At 34.9% G+C, this 20,245-nt stretch overlaps 1 protein-coding gene across 13 annotated transcripts in view; it reads right to left on the bottom strand.

Moving 5' to 3' along the window:
* Positions 1-20,245, bottom strand: part of EXOC6B (exocyst complex component 6B) — a 648,544-nt gene that overhangs the window by 381,031 nt on the left and 247,268 nt on the right. For 12 of the 13 annotated variants that reach the window (XR_009054872.1, XR_009054873.1, XM_057743615.1 and 9 more), the window contains one exon: positions 13,929-14,105. The exons of the other annotated variant lie outside the window; for it this stretch is intronic. Coding sequence is in view for 10 of the 12 variants with exons in the window: in XM_057743615.1 (XP_057599598.1) it covers positions 13,929-14,105 (177 nt within the window). In the remaining 2 variants the exon portion in view is untranslated. The remainder of the gene's footprint in view (positions 1-13,928; positions 14,106-20,245) is intronic. 13 annotated transcript variants of the gene reach the window in all.

The following is a 20,245-nucleotide window of genomic DNA, read 5'->3' as shown; positions in this document are numbered from 1 at the left end:
CTTTACAGTGGAGAAATCTGGTAGATACCACCTTAACCAACTGTGTACCTCCTGATATGATGCACTGAAAAGAACATAATATTACTTTTGTAATACTCCCGCCAAAAATAATTAACCTGAATCTAATCAAGAGGATGCATTAGATGTACCTAAATAGAGATATATTAAAGGAGAATAAATAGACATAAAAATTAAAAGCAATGTGTGATACTTCTCTAGATGTGGCTGCAGGAAAAAGATGAAAGAAAAAAACTGCTGTAAAGGACATTATTCGGACAACTTGGGAAATGTGTATAGAAGTTATATACTAAGTGGTAGTATTATATCAAAATTAAAATTCCTGAGTGTGACCAGTGTATTGTGGTTATATGGAAGAATGCCATTCTCAGAAAACTACAAGCTGTTGTATTAAGAGTTCAAATATGATGGATGAAATATGCCACTTTCTTTCAAATGACTCAGCTTTAGCTGGGGCATTGGGGGAGGGCAAGGAATAAAACTGACTCTTTCAAAATTAATTTTTTGAGAGAAATAGCTCCAACTTTAAAAAGTAGAGTATTTAAGTGAGGGGTATATGTATGTTCATTTGACCACTCTGATAAGTCTTCTAAAGATTTAAAATTCTTTTTAAAAAGTGTTTTTAAAAGAGGGTATTACTCTAGACATGGGAGTTGGGGGATGGGCAAGATGGAGGAAAGGGTCAAAAGGTACAGATTTTCAGTTACAAAACACATGTAATGTACAGCATGGCAACTATAGTTAATAAAAATGTATTACATATTTGAAAGTTAAGAGAGTAGATCTTAAGAGTTCTCATCCCCCCCAAAAAACTGTAACTACTTATGGTGATAGATTAACTAGACTTATTGTGGTGATCATTTTGCAATACATAGAAATAGCAAATCATTACATTGTACACCTGAAACTAATATAATGTTATATGTCAATTATACTGTAATTAAAAATTTTTATAAATAAGTAAAAAGGGGATGTTATAGAAGAAATGAGATTGAGCTAGTCCTCAGGGAAAAGTAGAATCTGGTATTTTAGACAAGCAGCAGGGGGAAAGTACATTCCCTAGATGGAATTACTAGCAACTTATCACATAGTGAAGGTGATAGCTTAATAAGCAATGAGTACATAAAGGAGAAATTCTAGAAGACCTGAAAAGGCATGTAGACCTTTATAATTAAGGCAAATAATTTCAAAACAAGAACTTTACACTATAAGAAAATGAAAAAATTGTAAAGATCTTAAATCAATGTGAGCCATAATAAATTTTTACCAATGGATAGATCTAAAGGATCAAAAACTAGGAATAAGAAAAGCAAAACAGAATGTCTAAGCATGTCATAATGTTTTCATTCAACTTTGTCAATTGTCTTTATTGCCATTTGATTATAAATATAGATACCTATTTTTCACTTGACTACATTTATCCTTAATGTACCAGCTTTCATCAAGAATAGAAATGGAACACTCAAAGCTGACAGGGGTCAGTGGGTACAGGGAATCAGCAAAGCAGGTCAGCATGTTAAACTGTATTTGCTTAACAGATATACTTTGTATATGAAATATCTAAGACTACTAGGGCTACTACTCATTTTTACAATGGACTATATTCACATCATTTTTTTTTTCCAAACATGTGGTCCTGTCAGTGTATCTTCCATTTTGCCATTTTTTAAATACACACTCGGTAAAAGTAATAATGTATTTCCCTCAACAACTGCACAAATATGATAATAAATGGCAATATCCAATGTGCAGACCCAACAGGGATTGTGGCTTAGTAGAAAACCCATATCCTTTGTAGCAACCTTGCAGCTTAAGGCTAGTATATTACTACCATACTTAGAAAGAGACTAGGTTGTAAATATTTTTTTATGTGAATTCAACTAACTTTCAAAAGTTGGAAACTAATTTTATAACTTTTAAGTACTGCACAAGCCAACAACCATTCTGTGAGCTGTTTCTGGCGCATGTGCTGCCAATATGCAACCTCTAATTTAAACTCTAAAGTCCTAACAGCATCTTTTATTTCACTATAAGTTACTGAGAAATAACTCTCATCTTGTTACCTTCCTGTCAATAGAAAGTTCTCCAATAAACAATTTGAAATTTTGATCAAATATCATAATAACCACAATTTTACATAAGTGATTTGACACTAATTAATTATTGTCACTATTTTATAGGTGGGAAAAGAGATGCTTAGAGAAATTACAGGACTTCCTCCAATAGCACAAAAGTTGACAGAACTTACACTTTCTAAATACAAATCTTGTGTTTTTTACAATCACCTTGTTATGGACTGAATTGTGTCTCCCGCAAAATTTATATGTTGAAGCCTTAACCCCAAAGTGACTGCATTTGAAAATAGGGCCTTTAAGGAGGTAATCGAAGTTAAAAAAAGTCTTAAGGGTGGGACCCTAGTAGAATAGGACTGACATCCTTATAAAAAGAGGAAGACACACCAGGGGCATGCAAGGAGAGAAAAAGCCATGCGAGGATGTAGCAAGAAGGTGGCCATTTGCAAGCCAAGAAGAGACGCCTGAGGATAAACCAATCCTGCTGCCAATTTGATCTTGAGAGTTTCCCCTCCAGAACTGTGAGAAAATAAATTTCTGTTGTTGAAGCCATGCAACCTATGGTATTCTGGTAAGGTAGCTCTAGAAAACAAATACAATTTGTTACCTCAAAATTAGTGAAGTACCATAATCAAAAAGATATCTTGGAAGGCTTTAATTAAATACATGACATTTGTATTTAAATTAGCACCTCCATCCTGTTAATTACATATTTCAAAAAAGACACCAAAATCTTAAAAGTTAAACCTGACATGGATCATTTGTTCAACAAACATTTATTTGATCCACACTCTATTAATAGTTGTGTGGATAACAGAGTGACCATCTGCTCACTAACAGTATGTCAACAAATTAAGAGAGATAAAGTAGAATATGAGATGTGACAGAAATATGGTACCCATGAAGTGTTCTAAGAATGCAGAAGCTCTGAAGTAACCTAGAAACAAAGAACAAATCATAGGCCCTGCTTCTTCAAGCTATTTCTTATCAAATACTGCTTTATTTCAGCAGATTTTTTTGTTTAAAGTAAATGGTATTCATCACTTCATGCAAATATACATCATCAAAAATTATATCAAGATATATTTCACCTTTATTCCAAAAAAAACCACACAGTCAGAATGCCATAATAATAACTATTATATACTGCTAGTATTATATGTGCCAAGCACTATGACGAAAGCATCATATAGGGCTTCCCAGGTGGCACAGTGGTTGGGAGTCCATCTGCCAGTGCAGGGGACACAGGTTTGAACCCTGGTCTGGGAGGATCCCACATGCCGTGGAGCAGCTGGGCCCATGTGACACAACTACTGAGCCTGAGTTCTAGAGCGCAAGGGTCACAACTACTGAGCCCACATGCCAAAACTGCTGAGGCCTGCACACCTGGAGCCCATGCTCCACAACAGGAGAGGCCACTGCATTGGGAAGCCCGCACACCATAATGAAGAGTAGTCCCTGCTCTGTGTAACTACAGATAGCCCCCACGAAGCAACAAAGACCCAACACAGCCAATAAATATAAATAAATAAATAAATAAATAAATAAATAAATAAATAAATAAATAGGTTTTTTTAAAAGCATCATATAAATCACTTCAGTAAATCCTCACAACAACCCTATCTTTTTAGGTATTATTGTCCCCTTTCTCACAAACAATATATCACTGTAAATGGTTCTTTGTACTGTATCTTCCAATATTTCAAAAATAATATTTCTGATGAATCTAATATGTTCTCAAGTTAAAATGTTCACTACTTCTAAAAATATTTTTTAAGTTCTGTCTAGACATTTAGAGAAAAGCAATAACATCTTCATATACCACAGTATGACATAAAGATTCAAAACAGATTTCCAACATCAAACCAGGCCAGGCAAGTACATCACTCCCCATCTGCCCCACAAAGCAGCTGAGGTCCCACCACAGCTGGAGGACATGTGTAGCCCACATTAGGGACAAGCCTTAAGCAACTGGCTCTGGTGGCCAGGGAATACTGTGCTTCCAGGCCCCATGGATCATATCTTATACAAGAACACTCCTTTAAGACTGAGAGAGACAGCTCTTTCACCTACCACATATAGACAAACACAGAATGTCAGGCAAAACGAGGATACAAAGGAACATATTCTGAACCAAAAAATAAGACAAATGCCCAGAAAATGACCTTAATGAAACGGAGATAAGCAACCAACCTGATAAAGAGTTTAAAGTAATGGTCATAAAGATACTCACCAAACTCAGGAGAGTCATGAATGAACACAGTGATATCTTCAACAGAAAGATGAAAAGTATAAAAAAGCACCAAACAGCAGTTATAGCTCAACTGAAAAATACACAGTAGACTGGATGAAGCAGAAGAATGAATCAATGAGCTGGAAGAAAAGCATGGAAATCACCTAGAGAAAGCAGTAAAATGAAACAAGAATCTTAAAAAGTGAATATATCTTAAGGGGCCTCTGAGACAACATCAAGTGTAATAACATTCACATTATGGAAGGCCCAGAAGACAAAGAGAAGAGAAAGGGTCAGAAAAATTACTTGAAAAAATAATAGCTGAAAACTTCCTTAATCTGGGGAAGGAAACAGACATACAGGTCTAGGAAGCCCAGAGAGTTCCAACTAAGATGAAACCAAAGAGAACCACACCAAGACACATTATAATTAAAACAGTAAAAGTAAGGACTAAGAGAGAATCTTAACAGCAATAAAAGAAAAACAAGTTATTATATACAAAGAAAACCTCATAAGGCTTTCAGCAGATTTCTCAGAAGAAACTTTATAGGCTGTAAGTGAGTGGCATGACATATTCAAATTGTTGAAAGGAAAAATTTTCCAACCAATAATTCTCTACCCAGCAAGGTTATCATTCAGAATCAAAGGAGAGATAAAGAATTTTCCAAATAAGCAAAAGCTACAGGAGTTGATCACCACTAAAGTGGACTTACAAGAAATGTTACAGGAAATTCCCAAAGTTGGGGGAAAAAAAAAAAAAGGCACTAACTAATAAGGAGAAAACATATGAAAGTAAAAATCTCATGGGAAAAGGTAAATAAAAAGGTAGCAGATCAATCACTTATGAAGCTACCATGATGCTTAAAAGACAAGGGAAGTAAAATTAGCTAAAAATTCAATAATTTGCTAAGGGAACATAAAATACAAAGGTGTAAAATGTGACATCAAAAACATAAAATGTAGTGGGTAATAGTAAAAACAATGTAGAATTGTGGAATGTGCTCAAATTTAAGTTGCTATCAACTTAAAATAGACTGTTATATACATAAAGTGATACTTGTGAACCTCATGATAACTACAAAGAAAAAACTTATAGTAAATACACAAAAGAAAATGAGAAAGGAATCTAAACAAAGCACTAAAGAAAATCATCAAACTATAAGGGAAGAGAGAAAAAGAAACAGAGAAACTATAAAAATAGCTAGAAAATAAATAACAGAATGGCAATAAGTACATAACTATCAATAATTATTTTAAATATAAATGGACTAAATTCTCCAATCAAAAGAAAGAGAGTGGCTGAATGGATTAAAAAACAAAAACAAAAATAAAAAACAAGACCGATCTATATGTTACCTACAAAAAACTCACTTTGCAAGTAAGGACACAAACAGACTGAATGTAAAAGGATGGAAAAATGCATTCCATGCAAATGGAAATGAAAAGAAAGCTGGTATAGCTATACTCAAGTGAGACAAAATGGACTCTAAAACAAAGACTAATAAAAAACAAAGAGAGGCACTACATAACAATAAGGGGGTTAATCCAGCAAAAAGATATAACATTTATAAATATGTGTGAGGCAAACGTGATAACCCCTAGACTACAGAAACAACATTTATAAATATGTATGCACCCAACATAGGAGTACCAAAATATATGGAACAAATATTAATGAACTTAAAGAGAAAATTAATTGCAACACAATAATAGTAGGGGACACTAACACCCCACTTACAGCAATAGATACATCATCCAGACAGAAAAATCAATAAGAAAACATCAGCCTCAAATGACACATTAGATTAGATGGAATTAATAGATTTACACAGAATATTTCATCCAAAAGCAGCAGAATACACACTCTTCTCAATTGCATATGGAACATTCTCCAGGATAAATCACATGCTAGGCCAAAAATCAAGTCTCAATAAATTTGAGAAGACTGATATCATATTAAGCATCTTTTCTGGCCATAATGCTATGAAAATAGAAATCAATATCAGGAAGAAAACTGAAGGAAAAAACCCACAAAAATGTGGAAATTAAACAACATGCTACTGAACAACCAGTGGGTCACTGATGAAATCAAAAGTGAAATAAAAAAATATCTAGAGACAAGTGAAAACAGAAATATTATATGCTAAAATCTATGGGATGCAGCAAATGTAGTTCTAAGAGAGAAGTCAACAGCAACACAGGACTACCTCAAGAAACAAGAGAAATCTAACTTTACACTTTAAAGAACTAAAAAAAGAAAAACAAAGCCCAAAGTTAGTAGAAGGAAGAAAATAATAAGATCGGTGCAGAAACAATTGGAATAGAGACTAAAAAGACAATACAAAAGATCAATGAAACTAAGAGCTGGTTCTTTAACAAGATAAAATTGATAAGCCTTGAGACAAAGCAAGAAAAAAAGTGAGAGGGCTCAAAAAAAATCAGAAATGAAAGAGAAATTACAACTGATATCACAAAAATACAAAGAATCATAGGAGAATACTATGAATAGTAATATGCCAACAAATTGGACAACCCAGAAGAAACAGATAATTCCTAAAAACACAGTCTACCAAGATTCCATCATGAATAAACAGAAAAGCTGAATAGACTGATTACTAGTAAGGAGACTGAATCAGTAATCAAAAACCTCGCAACAAACAAAAGGCCTAGACCAGATGCCTTCACTGGTGAACCATTTGAAATATTCAAAAAAGACTTAATACCTATCCTTCTCAAACTCTTCAAAAAAACAAACAAACAAAAATGAATAGGAGGGAATACTTGCAAACACTTTTTGTGAGGCCAGCATTACCCTGATACCAAAACTAGACAAGGACAACCTCAAAAAGAAAACTACAGGCCAATATCCCTGATGGACATAGAGGTAAAAATCCTCAACGACATATCAGCAAACTGCATTCAACAATACATTAACAGAATTATACACCACAATCAAGTGGGATTTACTTCAGGGATCAAGCATAGTTCAACATCCAAAAATCAATCGATGTGATACCACATTAACAAAATGAAGGATAAAAATTATAGGACTATTTCAACAGATGCAATTAAGCTTTTGATAAAACTCAAGATCATTTATGAAAAAAACTCTCAATAAAGTAGATACAGAGGGAACATACTTCAACATAATAAAGGCCATATATAACAGACTCACAGCTGACACCATAGTCAATAGTGAAAGGCTGAAAGCTTTTCCTCTAAGATCAGAAATAAAACAAGGGTGCCCACTCTCACCACTTTTATTCAAAAAAAGTATTCAAAGTTCTAGCCACAGTAATTAATTAGTCAAGGAAAAGAAATAAAAGGCATCCAATTAAAAAAAAAAAGTAAAGCTGTCACTCTTTGTAAATGACAATGATACTATATATAAAAACCCCTAGCTCAGTCTCTCCGGACTCTCCCACCCTGTGCCGGCTCTCCCTCCTAGCCCTAACTGTGGACCTGAAATTCCAGCACCTTGACTTGTGGGCCAGCCTCCATGGCCAGGTCCCAGGATTGCTGGACTGGGACATGGGGTACGAGTCCTTCCTGGCCTTCACCATGACACACCTGCCCTTAGCCGAACAGAACCAGTGTTAAGGCTGATGAAATAGAAAACCACCAAACCAAGCAATGTATAAGATACAGTCCCGGGACTTCCCTAGTGGCACAGTGGTTGAGAATCCACCTGCCAATGCAGGGGACATGGGTTTGAGCCCTCGTCTGGGAAGATCCCACATGCCGAGGAGCAACTAAGCCTGTGCACCACAACTACTGAGCTCACATGCTGCAACTACTGAAGCCCACGTGCCTACAGCCTGTGCTCCACAAGAGAAGCCACTGTGCTGCAAAGCCCACACAACACAACGAAGAGCAGCCAGAACTAGAGAAAGCCCTCGCACAGCAACGAAGACTCAACACAGCCAATAAATAAATAAAAAACCAAAAACAAACAAACAAACAAAAACCCTAAAGACTCCATCAAAAAAATTAGAACTAATCAATGAATTCAGCAACATTCCAGGACACAAAATCAATATACAGAAATCTGTGGCATTTCTTGTATGATAGTATTGAAATATCAGAAAGAGAAATTTTTAAAAATCCAGTTTACAATTGCATCAAAAAGAATAAAATACCTAGGAGTAAATTTAACCAAAGAGGTAAAAGGCCTATAAACTGAAAATTCTAAGACTGATGAAAGAAATTAAAGAAGACACAAACAAGTGAAAAAACATTCCATGTTCATGGATTAGAAGAGTTAATATTGTTAAAATGTTCATAATGCCCAAACCAATCTACAGATTCAATGCAATCCCTATCAAAATTCCAATGGGATATTTCACAGAACTAGAACAAATAATTCTAAAATTTGTATGGAACCACAAAAGATCCCAAATAGCCAAAACAATCTTGAAAAACAACAAAGCCAGAGATATCATGATTCTGATTTCAAACTATAGTACAAAGATATAGTAATCAAAACAGAATGGTACTGGCCCAAAAGCAGACACACAGATCAACGGAACATAATTAAGAGCCCAGAAAAAAAAATCCACACATATGTGGACAATTAATTTATGACAAAGAAGCACAGAACATACAATGGAAAAAGGAGAGTCTCTTCAATAAATGGTGCTGGGAAAACTGGATAGCTACAGACAAAAGAATGAAACTGAACCACTATCTTATACAATACACAAAAAATAGCTCAAAACAGTTTAAAGACTTGCATGTAATATCTGAAACCATAAAATTCCTGGAAGAAGACATAGGTGCTAATCTCATTGACTTCAGTCTTAGTGATGTTTTTTGGATCTGACTCCAAAGGTAAGAGAAATAAAAGCAAAAATAAACAAATGGGACTATATCAAACTAAAAAGCTTCTGCACAGCAAAGGAAATTATCATTAAAACAAAAAGGCAACCTACTGAATGGGGGAAGATATTTGTAAATCATATATCTAATGATGGGTTAATATCTAAAATACATGTAGAACTCATATAGCTCAACAACAAAAAATAAATAGCCCGATTAAAAAATGGGAAAATGATCTGAATAGACAACTTTCTAAAGACATACAGATGGCCAAAAATCACATAAAAAATGTTCAACATCACTAATTACTAGAGAAATGCAAATGAAAACCACAAGATATCACCTCACACCTGTTAAAATGGCTTTATCAAAAAGATAAGAAAGAGCAAGTGTTGGAGAGGATATACTGTTGGTGGGATTGTAAATTCATGCAGCCACTATGGAAAACAGTACAGAGAGTCCTAAAAAGGTAAGAATTGAACTACCATATTATCATCCAGCTATTCCACTTCTGGGTACATATAAAAAGAATATGAAAACACTAATTCAAAAAGATATATGCACTCTATGTTCATTGGAGCATTATTTACAATAGCCAAGATAGGGAAAAAAACTAAGTGGCCATCAATGCATGAATGGATAAAAAAGATGTGGTGTATAGGTATAGATAAAGATACAGATACAGATCTAGAGACACAGATATACCCACGATGATATTATGCAGCTATATAAAAAAGTGAAATCTTGCTGTTTGGGATGACATGGATGGAACTGAGGGTATTATGCTAAGTGAATGAAGTCAGAAGTAAAAAGACAAATACTGTAGGATTTCATTCATATGTGGAATCTAAAACAAAACAAAACAAATAATAAAACAAAAACAAACACATAGTTACAGGGAATAGAATGGTGGTTAACAGAGGGGAAGGGGGCTGGAGGATGGGTGCAAGGCATTAAAGGGGTCAACTGTATGGTGACAGATATGACCATTTGGGGAGTGATCACTTTGTACTGTATACAGATCTCAAATTATAATGTTGTATACTTGAAACTTCTATAATTTTTTTAAATTCCCCAAATCATATGTATTCCCACTGAAAACCAATTGAATTTAGCTGTTGATCAAAAGTGGTCAAATATCAGCAGTTTATATAGTTCAACTTTAATATATGACAAGTTAAAAAAAAAAGCTTACCTTACTTAAGGTAACCCTTTCATTAACTTAGACAAAAATAAAATACAAATAGGGAGAGAATTTACAGGGGAACCGTTTTCCTGCAACACTTCTTGGCAATCAAGGGACTGACAGTCAACTCAACATCTAGTCAGTTTTTCATTCAAGATGACAATTCACTACTGTGACTTCATCTTCAGTTCCCCAGGCTATTAAGTTTTTCCCATCTATGGCACAAACTTTATTTCAGTTTAATGATATACGAACTATCTGTTTACTATGTGCAAAGCTATTTTCTAGGTGTTTGGTTTTCCTTACCCATCTCATTCTACGGTCTACTATTAAGTATTATCAAACTAAAGACAAAGTAAATAATGTACAAATGTCACTTGGCTCAAAGAATGTATTAAGTATACTTCCATTAAAAGCACAGGAAAGGGCAAAAAGTTCTTCAGAGAATGAAAAAATTGCCTAAACTTAAGTATATTAAATCAGAATCATAAGATTTCATAAAAAATAATGCTAAACATTCATAAGTTTGTTTTATGTATTAAAAATGCTTCCTCATGGTCCACTGTAGCCTTGCAACTCAAAGTGTGCCCAGGGACCAGAAGCACCATCCTTACTTGGGAGCTTGTTAAAAACACAGATTCTCAGATTCACCCCCAAACTGCAGAATCAGAATCTGAATGTAAATATGATTCCAAAATGATTTCTATGCACATTTAAGTTCAAGAAGCACTTTGTCTACAACATGGGTTCTTAACTCAGGTCCTAAGGGTAACATGAGTTTCATGAATTCCCTGCAATTTCATGCAGAACTTTTGTGAGTGAATATACATAGATTTTACTGGGTAAAGACTCCATATATTTTTATCAAACTCTCATAGGAATATATGACCTCCAAACACATTAAGAACTACTAGATTCTATGCCACAGTTTAAAAGTCAAAATATTTCAAAAACTATTTACGCTACTCTCAATGAGGTCTGTTGAAGAATGACAAGAATGAAGGTCAGAACGTCACAGTGGGTCACGGAAGACCTTATCTGAAGAATTTATTCACACCATGCAAGAACTATGCCAAGAAACCAGTTTGGAGACATCTAAATAAATAATTCTCTACATGAGGTTTGAGATTAAGAATGTGCACTTGAAGAAGATTCAAACTGAGAAGTAAATAAATATAAGGTAGGATTTTTTTTTTAAGATAGGATGCCATTAGATGACAGGGGAGTGCTGAATTCCTCTTGTAAGAGCTCAATCAGCAAATCTCTAATACGAATTCTGTTTGACTTGGGATACAGAACCATTTTAAAATGTTAACTTCCAAGTACATTCTTATAATACTTCCTTTATGAAGAACCCCAACACATTTTACTAGTCACACTTCCTTCATCTTCTCTGGACCTCAGAAGACAAAACAATGAAGAAATATGGCACAAAAATTAAAAAGGACTTGCCTGGGATCTTCGGTGAATAATGATAAAGAATGGCTCATATCTAGAAGGTTCACTAATATATTAGAAGTATGTACATGTTTCATTCTTTCATCTTATCACATAACCATCTCTTCAGGGTGTGTGTTATCCAGAGGCATACACAATGTTTAACTTCTGCTCACTTAAACCATAGTGCCTGATAGAATTTAATTTCCTTAATGGGCACCCAAAATGTAAATTAAAAATGTTAACCAGTGGGGCGGGGAGGGTGGGGGGGACTCGAGGTGGGGGGAGTCAAGGAAAGGAGGGAATACGGGGATATGTATATAAAAACAGATGATTGAACCTGGTGTACCCCCCCCAAAAAAAAATGTTAACCAGACTTAATCTTGATCCTGATGTTTTACTGTACTACTACCATAACGACTTGTCATCTGTGATGGGTCTAATCCCTGACAATCTGGTCTCCAGGGTGGATCCATATCCAACCAGACCAGTCACTCCAGGCAAGAGAGGATGCTAAAAAATATTCAGGGGATCAAGTCTTCCCTGCTCCTTTCTATTTCCATGGGTATCAGGGAAATGCCTGGTTTTTCCTTAGCTCTATTTCTTAGAGTTATTAAAAGCTCTTGTTAGTCAAGTACAATAGAGATTATGATGAAACTTTCATACATTGTTAACTATTAATGTACCCCATTTACATAGTAAGCACATCCTGATAAATTATAAATACAATTATTGACTTGTATTATAGAAATGTGTCCTGTCAATAACAAAAACTATATAAAAGAATGTAGTACCTTACACATGACGGTCTCTCAGATATGCAATGAAAGTTAAATGCTAATGTTTTAGACACCTAAATCATTTATTTGTTTTTCAGCCCAGTTTAAACAGTGCTAATTTGATTTTTGAAGTGAAAACAGGAATGATAATAAAGACAGGCACAATGACAATAGTGATACAAAACAGAAATCAGCAAGGAAGGTAGTGAAAGCAGGACAGAAGTTAACATTTGCTGACCACCTTCTATGATGCAGGCACTTGTGCAATCCTATGGGGTAGAGACCACTGTCTTACTTGATAGAAGAAGACACTAAAGTTCCAACAGATTAAACATTACCTAAGATTACAAAGTTAGACGGTGAAAAGTTTGGGGCTGTAGTTTTGGCTGGGAGAAGAGAGTAAGAAGGGTAGCAAGGGTATAACAGAACAACGATGGGGAAGAGACAGTAAACCCAGTTTTATCTGGAGAAATGAAACAATGCAAAGCAGACAAATATTTAAAGATATAACAGGTTACTGAGAACAGAAGTAAATGTTTCCTTGCACATTTCAGTGAGCATTTGAAAGGTAAATAATATGATCATTAATGATAATTTTTAAAGTAAAATAAAATAAAATCACAAAACCAATATCTGAATGCAGTATGTAATCTGCAAAGCTCATATGCCTAACCACTATGCTCACAAAAAACTGATCCAGTTTATGCAAATGATAAGTAGTTCAAAAACATTTTAACTGGAAATCTTAAATGTCATAGTAGTTTTATTTTTAAAAACACATTAAATATACTTATGACAACACAGAAGGATATAAAAAATGTACTAATTAAGCCACGTATTCTTTACCTGAAAGTGTCACAGAACTAAGTGTCACAAAATTCCCCAATACCCTATAATCACTCATACATTTATTTCCTCCAGAAATGTGTTCTCAACTTTCTGAAACCTTTTTATAACTTCAATATGAACCATTTCTCAAGGCTAAGAAATCTCTTTGTTTACTCCTCACGGTTTAAAGTTACATCTTTTGTTTGTCTCAGGTAACTTTGTTCCAGCTTCAGTGGAAGGCATCTATCCACAGATCCCATTCTCTAGGTCAGGCAAACTCTTCCCTTAATGTAGTAACCAGTCAGTACACAATCAAGAAACCCTGAATGTTTTTTTAAAAATAGAGGAGTATATTTAAATTCTAAAGAATCAGAATCTAAGATATCTTAGTACATCTTTAGTTTCCTTAAATCAGGGAACATTTGTATTTAAAATGATATTTAATATCCAGAAGCTCACACAAGCTATCTTATATGGATAAATCCTTCATCACATCTCAAATGTACTATATTTAAATGTAACAATAGGTTCACTCCCCCAGTTCAACTGCTAGTTACCTCTTCATCATCTTCCTCATCTTCCACATCCAGAATTCCTGAATCCTGTTCAGACTTGGGGCTAGTGCTTTCTATCTCTGTATCAAAAATTGTATATGCATCTTTCTTGGATTTTCTCTTGCTACCTATTCTGGGTTGTTGCAAGATGATGTTATCCAAGTTTCTTTGTTGTTGGGCCTAGGGTAGAAACACATACACACAAATAAACAAAAAAAGAAACAAAAGAAACAAAACAATTAAGCATTCAAAGAACTTCTAATTTTGAACTAATTGGTATCTTAAAGAAAATACAACAAAATGCCTTAATTCACAAAGTTTCAGTGCCAGAAATAAAACCAAACATATTAATGTATAGATTTTTACATCTGGAATTATCCATCTTTATTCATTTTCCCAGATTCCATAGGAAAAAAAAAGGATAATCAGTCAATATTACCATAAGACTTTTCAAATATACACACTAAGTCATCACAAAAATAAAACCTACTGATTTGCACCTAAGTAGCCAAGAGATTAGTACAAATGACTAAATATTTATCTTTTAAAAGATAAGCGCTATACTAGAACCACTGTGGTTGGGGGAAGAGGGACAGGAGCCTTTAAGCTTAGGGAACTCTTAGGAACAGATATGTGGATATAAGAGACCAATAAATTTTAATCCAGAGAATGAAATATCTTAACAGAGTAATCTGAACTAACCAATCCAACAGGATATCATGATCTTACTCTGTGGAAAACAGAGTTTTAAGCATTTCTTTTTCTAAACTTTCATAGGAAAGTATAATTTCCTCATCTTAACAAAATAGACTCGAACCATGGTGTGGTTTCCATAGATCCTAAGAGGTGGAAAGTGTGACTATACAGAATCAACATCAGAAGTTAAACCAAAGTATTAGAGCTAGAAGGGACCTTAGTCACCACTCAAGAAATAGGCTAGAAGACAAATGATTTGTTTCAGGCCACAAGGCTAGTAAGTGGTAAATCAGAAGCCCAAATTCTGACCTCCTAATTTCCGTATCAGTGATCTTCCCACGACACCAGAAGTCCCTCAAAGCATGACAAAAATGTTTCCCCAAAAAAGAGTTCTGTGGTCAAATAAGTGGGAAACACTGCATGTTACACATATTAACAGAATAAAAACTGGGAGAAGTCCTATTTTAAGGAAACTTCTTTAATATGGTTTAACCCAGCATATTCCAAAAGTATTTCACAATGAAACTTTCCTTTTTAAAAGAAATAATACTAATACTTAGTATCATCTGAAGATACAAAGCTTAAGAAATGTGACCTCTCAGAATACACATTTCTTAATCAATATATAATATTTCTACTCAGTGACACGTAGAAATTAGTTCGGGAGGAAAATCAGACTCTCCAAATATTCTGAATGAGATTAAGGAATTCTAGGTAAATATTAAGTATAAGGTGTTAGTCCAGGTACTGGTTAAATGAGACAATTATAATAGGACAGAGAAAAACTTGAATTATGTGAGCTAGTTTTCTGCCAAGAAAATGAAAAGAATCTACATTCCAGAGATTTGAATCAATGGACTAACTTGTTTCTCTGCATAGTACTTGTTGATATTTTGGTTTGACTTACATAAAATACATGGCTTCAGTAACAAAACTGAGAGAGATGGTACCCAAGCATATTTAATTTATGTTTGTACACAAGACATACATATCCTCCAAGCATTTGAGACCCCAAATTAGATAAAACATTCTACTCCTCTCAAAAGTAAGAAGTTCTCCCCCACTTACTTCCAATGCTAACCACACAAAAAGGGATCCAGGACTCTAGAAAGCTAAAGCTTTCATATTTAAAAAAGCAAGCCCTCAACTAAAGAATGATCCTCTCTTTCAGTATAGCAAAACCAAAAGCTTTCATAAATTTGTCTTATTTTATTGAATCCAAGTTAAATATTTTTCTTTCACAATCACTAAAATACTATCAGTGTACCAAAAGCAATCAAAAGGAGCCACACTTAAGTACTATCACTTATATCTGAAATGACACAAATCTGAAAGTATCCTATAGAAGTAATTTTACATCATCTATGATTTGTTCTTTTCAGCTGTGTCTGGTTTAGCAATCAATTTGATGGAGCACAAGGTAGTTTAGGGCAAAGCAGCAAATTAAAATAGCAAGCCCTATGCTAGAAATGAGAGCAATGCAAGTTTTATTCCAAGGTTCTATGAGAACTTGGGGTCTCTGTCAAAATTATCAAGGCTTCTCCAGCCTACAAAGGAGAAGTCAGGGCAGATCTGCCAATCAAGAACTGGGCAAGTTGGAAGTACTAAAACAGGTAGAACAATGAAATAAATACTCAGATATTACCCGTTAGGAAGCAAATGAAAACTACCATCTATCCAAAATGTGTATTATGGGACTGGCAAGAAGTGGAAAAGAGTAAATGTAGATATAAATATGTAAATACACACAATATATATTAAAATTAAAATGTGACTCTAAAGCCCATAAAAAAAAATAATAAAAGCTCTTCAGAGCTCTTTTCTAACATGCTAAGCCACCTCACCAGGACCATTTATTCTGTCCCTCCAAAGACAACCTTGGAGCCAAAGAAGTAGCCACCTGATTGCTGCTGCCTAGGTTGGAGTAGGGGTAAGAGTGTATCAGGCACACAAATAGACTTTAGACAGCATTTATGCTTTTTTTTTCTTGGTTGTTCATTCTCTTTATGAATAATCTTTACACATTTAACCACCTCTTCCTCAAGATTCCCTCACATATGTTCTTCTCTGGTTTCCTAATATACAGAAATTAAGCAAGGTTTATTCCTCAACCCTACTCTTCTACCACTCTTTCCACTCTCCCAAGATCCAACAGCATATCTCTAGTTTCCAATTACTACTGTGTGTTCTACCATCACTTCACTTCCAACATACCTAAAATGGAACTCATCACCTTCTCATTACAATTCCCATGCATACTGAGGCCAGGCTCTTCTTAAACCACATCATTCACCACACCAATTAAATATGAGGGAAACTAGGGGAAAAAATTTGAACAAGTACAAATTCAAACTCCATAATCTTATCACTTAGACTCCATCATAATGGAAGCTGAACTTAATTTTCCAATGAATTATCTATCCAATACTCTCCAACATGAATCTTCCACTTGGATCAGAACCTACTTCATAATATACTAAAAATATTTCCACTACTGTATCTTTGCTTATGCCATTTCTCTTCTAGATGACCTCTCTGGGCCTGGATCCAACCTTTCCTCCAAAACCCAACTAAAATTCTTCCTCCTTTAGGAAGCCTCCTCTCACTGTTCTAACTCGCAGTGCTTTCTCTCTGTATCCCTACTTTCAGTCGAAAATGTATTGAATATCTACTTGGTACCAGGTATTGTGCTGAGTATACAGAAAATCTGAGTATGGAAAGAATAAGATGGATTCTCTGACTCTTGAAGCTCACATCATTCTATTATAAGAAGTAGATTAGCAAATAAGTGTCTGAAATTCAGTGCATTGAGTATAATAATATAAATAAACACAGGTGCAATGATTAGACAAAGGAGAATAATCATATGTGCTTGGAGGAATTTCAGGAACCTCACAGAGGCAGAGGTAGCAAACTGTGCTCTTAAAAGATGAACATGATTTTTCCAAAGGGAAGCAGGTAGAAAGGGTAACCATTCTAGAAGAAAGAAACCAGACGAGAAAAGACCACCATGTGTGAAATAACGTTATCCACCCAAGGAATAACTAATTTTGCATAAGAACATACATTATGAAAGACTAATGAGATAAAGTTAAAGATGCCATACAAAGCAGTTTCAAGGTTAGCTAGCAGGCAATGGAGAAACAACAAGAAGAATGTGAGCAGGGGAAGAACAGGATCAGCTTTACAATTTAGGCAAATCCTCTAGGAGCTGAGGAATGGTCAACTGGGAGAAGATAAGGACTAGAAACAGGAAAACCAATATAGATCACTAAAGGAGTGCAAATAACAATGATGACGATTTGAATTGAGAAGCAGAAGCAACAGAATTTACTGATTTAAATGCAGTACATGGAAGAAGGGAAAGAAACAAGAATAACTCCAAGTATTCTGATCTTTATGACTAGATGGTAGGATCATTCCAAACAATAGGAACCATGGAAATAATAAGTTGAAGGCAGGATAGAGAAGATGAGTTCAGTAAACCTGTCAGATATACAAGTAAAAGGACAGTATGGCACTTCAGTATGTAACTCCTCTCCTCTTGAGGATAGAAAACATACTTCACCATTCTTAGAATCCCACAAGCCCAGATACAGTGACACATACACAGGAAATTCAAATGTCTACTATATAAAGGCAAAAGATAACAAAAGAAACCTATGTAAGAATGAGATCTGGCCCAGTAAAAGAGAGGGATATCTGTAAAAGACATGATTTGGATATTCTCCTATGGGCTGGTGGGGGGGCAATAAGAATTACCTAACCTGAGCTATCCACCTAAAAAGGTAGCTATTAAAACTTTTACAACTGTCATTACACATGCTATTAAATAAAGGTTTATTGTGAATACAACTTTCAAGGGTTCCTAGCAATAACACACAAAGAGTTAAAATTCTGTGAAGCAAAAGCCAAAGGCTCCCTTCTTTAGCAGCCCAATACTGACCTCTAGTGGACTAAAGGAATATATACAAAGGAGCTTGAAAATCGGAAATCAGTTGAAAAGCTCTAGGCTTACAGGTTCGAGACCCGATATAATTATGAACTTCAATTACAGGATGCTATACCAGAAAAGAAAAAAAAAAGGAAAAGGAAAAAAAAAACTTCTTGGAGTAAGACGGATCTTTAAATCTAAGCTCTGCAACATATTAATTCTATAACCATGGGCAGGTTCTTCTCAATGCAACATCCCCATCTATTTAAAAAAAGGTTAATAAAATGTACCTCAGAACTGCCACAAGGATTAAATGAGATAATACACGTAAAATATCTTGAATTAAAAGATAAGTCAAAAGAAAAAAACACTAAAAATTTATGCTCCACCTGTCTTCCCTCTGAATATGAGATAGGAATCTTGTTTCACCGTCTACTCTGGAAGCATCTAAGATCTACCAATATTTAGATACATAATCATTAATGGCATCTAGTACTGCTTCATGGCTATTCAATTTTGTATTTGTACTACATTCCAAGTATTAGATTTCTGTACTGCACACCTCTTGTGCTTCACTTCAGATCCTCTCAGCCTCAGCTCTTATTCCAGGTAGAACATCAGCAACCTGCCCTGGACAGCCCTGGAAGTGTTATATAGTGTAAACTGAAACAGCCCTAGCATTTACACCACACCTCTAGCTTCCTGCCCAGAGACATCACAGTGTGGAATCCCACAAGAACTACTTTAGCGTTCATGATTCTCAACCCAGAAGTGAGGCAAACCTTGACCAAAGAGCTGACAGATAAATGCTCCCCATTTCGTCCCTCCCATGGTGAGTTCCACATGGTTTCTTCACGGATTAAGGAACCTACTGCCCTACAATTGCACGACTGTACTGACTCTACAATTTTTCTTTTCACTCCTGCTGACCCTTATGCTTGCATAAGGCCACTCAAATACCAACTTCTCAGGTTCCCCAGGGAAATCAAGGCTAAAATAACATCCCATACGAAAAAACAATGAAGTGGAATTATGACCCATATCTGAAGCCCAAAAGATGTCCATGAAAATAACTGGTAGATCAAGATATGAAGACTCCATAGCTACCCTCTTCAGTTCTCACCAATCAAAAGAACTACAAGAGCTATAATTTCAAAAAGGTTTCTTCATGTTTATTAGCACTAACTCTAGCAATTAGTGTTCTTAGGCAACTAGCTCCAATATGAGATCATATTCAAACAAACAAAAAAACAAGCATAGTAAGTTGAAATGAAGGAAAAAGAACATATCAAGATCATATCCAAAAAGTTATTTGTATATTAGTGCCCATAGGGGTGTGTATATGCATTACATATGTGTATTTTGTGTAATACTTTAAAGGAAGGATAAACAAATAAACAGTTTTGGGACCTTAATCAGGTCCCAAAGAATTTCCATCAGTAGAATGAGAAACCCAGGATTACGATATTCATGGAAATTTTTTTTAATTGACAAAGGTGTTTACTTTATCACCTTTAAAATTATAACTGAGATCCTGAGGCATTTGAAAGTCTCCAGTTGATATTTAAACCTACATTTCATAGATGGGAAAAAGTCTTTGAACTAACAAAATTCATTGCAACAAGATGTACTAGTTATAGGGTATTAAAATTTGTATGAAGCAACAGTAAAAATTAAAAGAATCTCTTGT

Source organism: Hippopotamus amphibius, chromosome 7 (genome assembly GCF_030028045.1).
Source record: "Hippopotamus amphibius kiboko isolate mHipAmp2 chromosome 7, mHipAmp2.hap2, whole genome shotgun sequence".
NCBI lineage: Eukaryota > Metazoa > Chordata > Mammalia > Artiodactyla > Hippopotamidae > Hippopotamus > Hippopotamus amphibius.
Note: the sequence above shows the minus strand (reverse complement) of the source record. Positions and strands in the feature narration are given on the sequence as shown.